This window comes from Alexandromys fortis, unplaced genomic scaffold (genome assembly GCF_014885135.2).
Source record: "Alexandromys fortis isolate MF-2015 unplaced genomic scaffold, M_Fortis_MF-2015_v1.1 scaffold_3, whole genome shotgun sequence".
Classification (NCBI taxonomy): Eukaryota; Metazoa; Chordata; class Mammalia; order Rodentia; family Cricetidae; genus Alexandromys; species Alexandromys fortis.
Window position 1 is genome coordinate 27,559,670 of NW_026067909.1, and position 10,263 is coordinate 27,569,932.

The window sequence follows — 10,263 nt, forward strand, 5'->3', positions numbered from 1 at the left end:
GACACAAAACTCCCGTCTCAAAAAGAAATACACACACACACACACACACACACGACCAAGTCCCCAAAGAAAACAGAGAGGGCCACAAGAAACGCATCCAAGAACTATGCAGAAGGTGCCTTCTGTGGATGCTGCTTACAGAAAACCGGCCGCGCCCACCTGCTGTGTGAACGCTGATCCATCCACGCTGGTCTGTGAAGTTGATGGAAGCCAGGTTCTCAGACAGTACTGAATTCTCTGGTTATGAATGGCAGGCAGGATGCTGACAGTTTTAAAACACGCTGTCTTTAGTGTGCACGAGACGGCGGGGTGTCGGTACCGTGTCAAAGCAGCTAAGCTGGTAACTACAGACGTTGTTCTGGGCTGTGCTGTCAGCTGGGGGCAGTGTGAGGCTGGAAAGGGAAATTTTGAACCATATCTATAAAAATGCAGTTATGAATTTTAATGTTCTTGGAAAGTGCTTTGGGCTCCCGACTCAATTGAAGATGAACGTACACAGCAATGCACTGTGGCCACCACTGCTGGGGGCAACACTGCATATCCTTCTCAGCAAGCACAGTTATCTTCGGGGAAAAAACTATTTCATTTTCTTTCATACACTTTTATTTCCAAAAATTTTAAAGTGCACATGCATTATTTTTAAAACAAAACAGCAATATTTTAGAGACAACATCATTCAGTTAGATGTAAATTTGACGAAGCTGAATCAGTAGATAAACATGGTTTATTACTTTACTCGTGAAAGTAACTCCTACATGTCACGTTCTGGCCTCCCTAGGCTGTTTCCAGCTCCTTGGCAGAGGCCCTGTTCTGGTTTAGAGCCCACATCCATGTACGGATGTATGATGGCCACAAGGCAGGGGTTCCCAGGAACACAGCATGGGGTTCCCAGCCCTACCCACTGTAGTGAGACAGCATGCCAAGCAAGTTCCTCGGCTTATCTTGTGTTCAGTGAGGAATCATTTGGGCACAGCCACAGAGGTTGTGAAAATACATTTTAAGAAAAATAAATATTCTGCATAACGTATTTACAAGGTTCAACTGTTCTGCCCTTCATCCCAATTACGAGACGACGGATAACTCATCAGACAACTAAGGAGCATAACCCCGTTGTTCATGTCAGTTCAGCACAGGACGTGGGGCTGAATATCCACAACTTTCTCTGATCCATATTTAAAAATATACAAAACTGCAAATGCATTTGCTTGGAAGAGTTTCAAGAAAGAAGTACAAATGGCTTTGTGGTCTCCACTCTTACGGTGCCGCAGGACCGCCAGAGCGTCTTCCGGGTCCTCACACAGGCACAGCCAGCCACAGACCCTGTCATTTGTGTCACAGAACACTCACACCAACTACAAGACGCACAGAAAGCACAAGGGACAACTGTGGACGAGGGTCCAGGGCTGAGGGCACCATTAAAACTTGAAGAGGTCAATGAAGTGCTGAGGGGACACAGGCGTGAAGCAGCTGTCGGGGTCAGCCGCGGTGCAGGGGTGTCCCGAGTCCTGAGGAGAGGAGGAGGAGGGTCAGGACACATCATTACACTCCCACAGAACTAGCATCTCAATTTTGTTAAGTGGATCCCAGTCCCTTTCAATGCTACACAAATGACTTAGCCGGGAGTCAGTACCTGGGTGGCCCCAGGGGAAGGCCAACAACAGTGGGCAATGCTTCATCTCTGTGGTCACCCTGCCTGCAAGACCTCTGCCTCCCCTGCCCACCCCCTCCACATCCTGCCCACCGGTTCCTTCTTCCCTTTGCAGGCTTCCGGGATGGGTGAGTAGTCTCCCCACAGAAAGGAAGGGACGCCACAACACTGTCCCAAGGGTAGGGGTGCAGAGTTGGTACAATTATTTTAGTAGAAGCAATGAGAGAAATTTAAGATGTGCTGAAAACTGGCAGCATCTAGAGAGGCTCAGTGTGGCTGGAGCCGCCGCTCTGGCCTCCAGCAGAGCACGCTGAGGTGCGGGATGGTTTGTCAGTAGCTTTCTGACGTAAGTCTAACTGTGGTTAGCGAGAGCTGAACCTTATCAAAGCTGCCACCCAACAGGGCAAGGACAGTACAAAGATGGGACCAGCACACCGCCACAGGAAGTACCTTCAACAACCAAGCAAGTTGGTAGTCCTTGACACAGTGAAGAGCCAGCAAGGGAGCAGCAGAGGGAGGAAAAGGAGAGTCAGGGTTAGACGGAGCAGGGAGTCACCAGGCATCAGGTTTGAAGCATATATTGTGAAAATAACTGAGACACTTGTGAGTAAATCTGATCAATATTAAACAGTATGAAAAGACAGCATCACATTTATACAAGTGAGAAAACCTAGGACAAAGCCAGGCAGGGCGGCCAGTGCCTTTAATCCCAGCATTTGGGGAGTAGAGGCAGGTCGGTCTTTTGGCGAATTAGAGGTCTACATGAAGAGTTTCAGGCCGGCCAGGGCCACATAGTGAAAAAATATGTTTCAAAAAATAGAAAGAAAGAAAGAAAGGAAGAAAGGAAGGAAGGAAGGAAGGAAGGAAGGAAGGAAGGAAGGAAGGAAGGAAGCCTAAGGTAAGAGAAACTATTCCATTTCCCTTTAAGTTTTCCAAACTGACAATCTGGAAGGCTATACCACTCTTTAAAAAAAAAATGCATAAGCCGGGCAATGGAGGCGCACGCCTTTAATCCCAGCACTCGGGAGGCAGAGGCAGGCGGATCTCTGTGAGTTCGAGACCAGCCTGGTCTACAAGAGCTAGTTCCAGGACAGGCTCCAAAACCACAGAGAAACCCTGTCTCAAAAAACCAAAAAAAAAAAAAAAAAATGCATAAAGCAGTCTTATATTTCCATGAAAAATATAAGATTCTGGGGGGAAGGCCCCTCATCTCTTTTATTGTTCTGGGGTCTTCTCTGTGAATAACTATGGAGCCAACTGTGCCAGTGTGAGGCACTCCATCTATCAGCACCTCATGTCTTACAGTCCACCAGCGTCGGCTGTAGCTTCTGTGTGGCCAGCAGCCCTGAGCTAGTGGCTGCTCCTGTGCTAACTGGATGGTCCGTCTCTGCCCTGCTCAGGAGCGGGGTGGCCTTTCAGCTGTGCTCACGTGGGGGCAGTTCACAAAGACGGCCAATAGAGAGGGTCTGGGAACTGTGCCTCAACACTGGTTCTGCTCATCTTGCTTCTACTGCCTTCAGAGACCTCAGGGTCACTGCTAAGTGTCTAGCCCTCTCTTGGCTACTGAAATACCAAGACAAAAAAGGAGCAGAGAAAGGCCAAGTCCCCAGCCTGGCCCCCAGCCCTCTCTCTGGGACCACAGTTTCTGACAGGCTTCGTGTCAGGAAACCACGTAGTGATGGAGAGAGACATGCGCACACCAGTACGCCTTCTCAGGGTACTGGTAACCAGGTGGGGAACAACCGACTGGGTCTTGAGCAGTAGTTGGAATAATTAAGAATCACTCCAGTGTAGTGGACTAGAACTGATGGAAAACCAGCTAGGGAGGAGGCACAGGGTCCCCTCGGGGACAGGTGGCCACGGTGGAACATGCCAGGTACAAGACGAGGACGACCCATCCTTCTTCACACTCCCAATGGACTTGAGGTTCCCTTAGTGTCCCAGTCGACAGTGTTTCCCAGGAAGCTGAGGCAGACACCACTAACATGGGGCACCATTTCCAAAGCCACTACACATTTCCATGAGTCAGGCTGCACATTGCCACACCTGCAGCGCACTGGTCGGCTGGGCCTCCCTGACCACATGCCATGCCCTCCCCAGGAGGACGCTGTTCTGGAGCGGCATCCTCAGGGATTAAGAAAGACGGTCCTCCTGACATCTTCACAGGAACGTTGGGAAACAGACCCTCCACGCAGCAGAGCCTCTGGAAGGACGGCAGGCGGGGAAGCTGTGCTAATATGAATGACTTTCTGAAGCCTCAGACATCCTGCGGGGTTGGCGCCACCCTCCACCAACTTGTCTCTCAGACCGGCAAAGACCAGCAGGGATCTGCCCTTTAATGGCCTGTTCTGACTTTTCATAGCGAGATCACTATGGCAGGAGAGGCCAATTCTTTGGAAAACAAAGTCATCTTTCAGGTAAAAATAACCAGAACTTAGACATTCCAGGGAAGCTGAGCAGCCAAACAACAGAGATGGTACAGAGAGAGCAAATGTTCTTTGTGCTGTTTTCTTCAGTGGATAGGAAAAGTGCCAAATATTCTTAGATACTAATCCAAGAAAAACACCAATTATCTTATGCAAAAGTCTTCAATCCCATGATCAGTACCTTCCCTCAGCAAGTATCCATACATTTAATATCTGTATAGTATAAAATACTCTCGGGAGGACACGAGAAGCCAGTTTCTAAGCGATGTATCAATTCAGAGAACATTACCAGCCTCAACCGCTCTGACTGACAGACTGTCCTCAGAGGAGCAGAGAAGGAAGTGTCACCCGCTCTGACTGACAGACTGTCCTCATCTTTTCAGAACAATAGAGAAGGAAGTGTCACCCGCTCTGACTGACACAGACTGTCCTCATCTCAGAGCAGCAGAGATACAGATATGCTATAGCCAGGATCCTACACTCGAGGCTGTCTGTTTGTATGCATAAACTCACCAAGGAACTGAGGACAAACTGAACAAGAACCCTGTTCTCAAGAGAGAGTCTTCTAGAGAGGAGACGGCCTGCTGCGGAGACAATCATACAACTGGCACTTGTTACTTCTGAGGGAGAAGGGAACAAAGGTGGGGTGGGGGACAGCCTCCTTAGCTGTCCTGCTGGGGACGCCAACAACTTCTGCTCAGCGCCTGTCAGACAGCCCAGTGACCTCAGCATCTTTACCCCTCTGCTCAGCTCTGAACCATCACAATAAAAGGCTATGCAGTTATAAATGGAGTTTGAACTGAAAAAAAATAAAAATCTGTCAACAATTTGGAGCTTGCCTTGTATCCCATTTGCTCACAAACTTAGATGGGTATGAAGCAAAATCTCTAAGCACATTTCTGCCACTACCAGGGGGAAAAGTGACACAAAGGGCCCTCCTGTAGCTGAGGGAAACATGCTACTGTAACCAGAGACAAGATGGGCGGGGAGATCTCAAAACAGGCAGTGAGACTGGAGACGGACAGTTTGCCCTCGCGTCCCCAGAGCACACGTGGAACCCTTACCTTCCAGAAGAGAATGCTGCAGTGGCGACAGAAATGGAGGGTGTCCCCATACTGCTCTTTAGTGGGGTAGTACTTCTGCAGGGTGAAGTACATCAGCTTCCACTCGATGTGACCTTTCTCTGAAAGGATCAAGTGCCTACAAAACTGAAACAGAAGACTCTGTTCAGAATATTAGATGATCTCTAAAACAAGCATTAAGTATTATATATATGTGTGTGTATATATAATATATATATGGCAGAGCAATATATGAAGCACTTTATGATCTGATATTAAACTCACTTGGATTAAATGAGTGAGGAACAAGTCAATCAAATCATGGTGTTCCCACACAGAGACGACGGATGGCAGCTCCGGAACGAGGTCTGCGATAGCTGTAGATTTTGAGTGTGTCTAAGACTCTTGATTCTTTCTATGCTTTCCATGAAACAGGCACAATTTACCCCCCAACTTCACACTGCTCCTCTATCTTCGTCATGTCCAGATCTACAAGATACACAACATAATGCCTGCCCCTTCCTATCCCTGTGTCGAGTGGGCATTGTTCTACACAATAGGCCAGGGATGTCAGTCGAGAGAGTCAAGTAGCAAGACACTGAGGACCTTAGCCAGTGCTACCAAGTGAGAAGCACAGGCCCTACAAGACATGGAGGACCTCGAGACTGTGCCACCAAATGAGAAATACTGGAGCTACAAGACACAGAGGACCTTAATATGGTGCCACCAAGTGAGAAGCATGGGAGTTACAAGACATGGAGGACTTGGAGACTGTGCCACCAAGTAGGCACCAAGCGTGAAGCTACAAGGACCTGCTGATTCTTCCAGGACAACAGGCTGACAGGAAGCAGAGCTAGACTATGACTTATTAGGTAAGAAGAATATCATGACCTTTGACCAGTAAATGTGATATAGCTCAGCTAATTATTCGGTACTAGGCCATTTTTAGAATCATGATTCCTTTTCAGTATGATACATGAATCTTGTAATTGGTAGAAGAGAATTCAGAAGCAACTTCAGTATACTCTAGTATTATCAAGTCTCTGGATATGGAATACATATCCTCCCAAGATCACTGAGCACCAGGGACCTGGACGGGACCAGCCGACCTGACTCAAGGGCACTGCACCACACACTCACCTGCTTCTCTGCAAAGTGGTACTGACATAGTTTCTTCCACAGCCGCCGGTCTTCACTGAGCATGTACAGGGTTGGTGTCACCTGGCCCAGGGTGACAATATCCCAGCCGTCTGAGAAACGGTACAGGATGTTGTTCAGCATGTGCAAGGGCAGATCACTGAGTGTGAGGCCAGAGTTCACCTGCTAAAAGGAAAACACAACAGCGTCAAACAGGAGAGAACACAGTGGCTTCCTTCAGCAACAAACAATGGCCATGCTAGGCCAACGCCTTCCGTGTGACTACAGGAAAGAAGTCTGCCCTGTAACGCTCACTTCAGTGTTACCCCACTACTGTGATTGGTGGTCTCAGAGGGCTGGCACGTGCAGTTTCGTGCTCACAAAGGTGAACCCTTGGACATAGCCCAGCTCTGTCCTAACTAGACAAACACCCAGGAAATGCAGCTCTGAAATGTGGACGGTGGCTGACGGCAGCCATGCTTTATGACAGCAATGGAAACAAGGGTCATGGAGTGGGCCACCACGCTGCATCCCACGACAGGCATGGTATCTACAAGGTCCCCCGGCTTTATTTGCACCAACCTTTTTTCTTTTCTTTTTTTTTTTTTTTTTTTGGTTTTTTGAAACAAGGATTCTCTGTAGCTTTGGAGCCTGACCTGGAACAAGCTCTTATAGACCAGGCTGGCCTTGAACTCAGAGATCCGCCTGCCAGTGCTGGGATTAAACGCATGCACCACCACTGCCCGACTATTTGCATTCACCTTTAAATCTGAATTTTCTCTTCATTGGAAGTTTAGCATATGTTTATGATATATAATGTGGTGTCTAATTAACATAAATAAACAAGTTTCTGTATCCCAAAAGAAAGTAGACATGGAAAAGAAACCCAACATGGAAGAGATTGCCTGCCAGCTATTCATCTGACAGGGGCTAATTTACAAATGCTAGGAAATCACAGGACTCGAGGATGAAGGACCCCAATAGATCCTATTTAAAAACGTATGAATTAATAATAACATGTCTCAAGAGGATACACAAATAGTCAACAAGTATATGCAAACACTCAAAATTACTAATCATCAGAGAAATGCCAATCAAAACCATAATGAGGCACCTGCCCACACCAGTTAGAATGACAATTCTTAAAACAGCAAAATAAATGCTGGTGACGGAGAGAAAGAGGAACTCTCATAGACTGTTGATACAAATGTAAATTACCAAGGAGAAGAGCAGCCCTGAGGCTCCTGAAAAAAATAGAAACAGAATTACCATATGACCCAGCAAGGCTGCTAATGCATATACATGCAAAGGAACTGAAATCACTGTTTAAACAGTGAGCAGGGTTCACAGTAACCGAGACATGGAATCACCCTAGTGTTCACTGACACATGACTTATACGATATATATATATATATATATATATATATATATGGAAAATACGTTATATATGATCCAGCAACAAAACTAATGAAACACTGTCATTTTGAGCAATAACGATGGAACCATAGTTGATGCAAAAGAAGTCAAAAATAGTAAGACAAAATCATGTTCTAAATTACATGTAGAAATGAAAAGGCGGAAGCCAGGTGGTGGTGGCACATGCCTTTAATCCTAGCACTTGGGAGGCAGAGGCAGGTGGATATCTGTGAGTTTGAGACCACAAGTTCGAGACTACAAGAGCTAGTTATAAGACAGGCGCCAAAGCTACGGGAAAACCCTGTCTCGAAAAACCAAAGAAAAGAAAAGAAAAGGTGGGTCTCAGTAAAGAAGTAGATAGAGAAGAGGGCCAAGAATATACAGCTAATGGGTCCAGGAAGACAGCTGGAAAGGAGGAGGAACTTTTATTGCTCATGGCACAGTGGTATATAACTATGGTTGACAACAGTTCATCGACAACCTCAGAGAACAGGCAAACGTCTGAGGTAATGGTCACCGAGGCCCTTACATCACAGATATGTAAAGTATCACATAGCCCCTCTTAAGTACATAAAATTACTGTGTCAATTAAAAAATAAATTTAACCAGATGTGCTGGCACTCACCTTTAATCCCAGTGCTGTACAGGCAGAGGCAAGCGGATCTCTGGTGAGTTCAAAACCAGCCTGGTCTACAAAGCCAGACAGAGCTACTAGTAAGATCCTGTCTCAAAAAAACAAAAAAAAAAAAAAAAAACAAAAAACAAGAAAACAAAGAGAAATCTACCTTAGTCATCTGAAGATTCTGTAGCTGTTGCTGCCAGTTGAGAACAGTTTCCAAGCGGCAGATCCAAATGTTGATGTTTCCCACTAGCACTGACTTCCCCACCCCTCGGACGAGGATGCAGAGGGTAGAACTCAAGTCCTGGAGAAGGTCTTTGATGAGGCGAGGGTTCTGATGGTCATCAAGAACTGAAACAAATACCAACAAGCCACAGATTGACAGAGCAAAGCCCACTTCTCACAGTGGCCATCAACTGAAAGATCCCTTCGTACACCGGGATACCACTCAACCTAGAGAAGGAAGGAAATTCTGGCCTGCCCCGTGTGGAGGACCCTTGCAGGAGCCGACCTGGAAGGAGCCAGCTACAGAAGGATGAACAGTATAATCCACATGCAGCAAGTCTCTAGAGTCTGCAGACTAAGACGCAGTGATGGGACAGAGGATGTGGCTGGCAAGTGGGAGCTGGTGTTTGAAGGGTGCAGAGTGTTAGGGCAGCAGCTCTAGAGACGGCAGTGACAGCTGCACAATGGACAAGCACATAGTGCCTTGAACAGTGTACTGAGAATCAATGAAAATGATAAATTTTATGTAATATGTATTTATCCCATTAAAAACCAAGGATCTAATTTCATGGCAATTTAAAAGGCATGATTTTTTTTTAGACATCAGAACTATTAATAAGAGTTTTAAAGTTTTTTGTTTGTTTGTTTGTTTTTGTTTTTTTGTTTGTTTTTCAAGACAGGATTTCTCTGTAGCTTTGGAGCCTGGAACTCACAGAGATTTGCCTGCTTCTGTTTCCCGAGTGCTGGGATTAAAGGCGTGCACCACCACTACCCGGCAAGTTTTTTTTAAAGTTTTAAAATCCTTTCTGCCTAATTTTTTGGTTGGGTCTACAATCTGAAAGTAGTCAGGGTACAATTTCTCTTGTACTTATGATAAAATGGCTTAAATACATGCTCACAAATTACTGGATGTGTATAAGTTAATTATATAAAAAGTTCCTTTTTCTAAGAGCCACTAATTGGTAAAGATAAGTTTATTAAATTAAAAGGAAAATTATGACTCATGTGGTACTTAAGTCAAAAAGCTGCAATCTTACTGATTCTAGAACCCAACAGTCCAGTGAATCGTGACTCACTGGTCATGAAAGAACAAAGTATCTTTGTAGGACTGGGCCTGGGGCGAGCTCTCTCTCTTGAGCACATCTGCACACTTAACAGGTGGAGGGTCATCTTCTGCCTGCAACCACAGTGTGCACAGTATTATCTGTGAATGTACACACTGTGGAAAGATGATAGGAAAAGCCCCTCTCCTTGTAACAAATCTCCAGTTAACATTTAGACTTACAGTTTCTGGTGTTGCTCATGCAATAGTGGCATGGCTATCTTTTGGGGATAACCAACTCCTTTCTGATTTGAATTTTGGATTTGAATGCTTGTTCCACAGCAAGGGATACATGTGTGGTGCTGTAAACCTGTCCAAAAGCCTGTGGCTAGGGAGGTAATAAGCCCTGGGTAGGGAACCCACTACTGCTGTTTTGCTAAATGGACCAAACTGTTTCCTAATATTTTGTTTAGGGCCCTTTCCCAGTGCTGCTCTCAGCCTTGGTGGGAGAAGCTTACGCAGTGGGCAGAGTTAGTATAGAGACTCTTCACCAGCCACGGTGATGAGAACATGTGACTAAGTGCTCAAACCTAAATGAAAAGACCCCAGAGGATGGGAAAGCGTGCTATGAAGTGCTGCCTTCTGGATAAGTGTTCACACCACTGCATGAACACACGTCATGGACACA

At 46.1% G+C, this 10,263-nt stretch overlaps 1 protein-coding gene across 1 annotated transcript in view; it reads right to left on the bottom strand.

Annotated features, from left to right (window-relative positions):
* Positions 1-465: 465 nt before the first annotated feature.
* Positions 466-10,263, bottom strand: part of Fbxo25 (F-box protein 25) — a 25,011-nt gene continuing 15,213 nt past the window's right edge. The window contains exons 5-8 of the mRNA XM_050136508.1: positions 8,475-8,707; positions 6,276-6,458; positions 5,139-5,282; positions 466-1,505 (exon numbers count right to left, since the gene is read on the bottom strand). Of these exons, the coding sequence (XP_049992465.1) occupies positions 1,416-1,505; positions 5,139-5,282; positions 6,276-6,458; positions 8,475-8,707 (650 nt within the window). The 3' untranslated portion in view covers positions 466-1,415. The remainder of the gene's footprint in view (positions 1,506-5,138; positions 5,283-6,275; positions 6,459-8,474; positions 8,708-10,263) is intronic.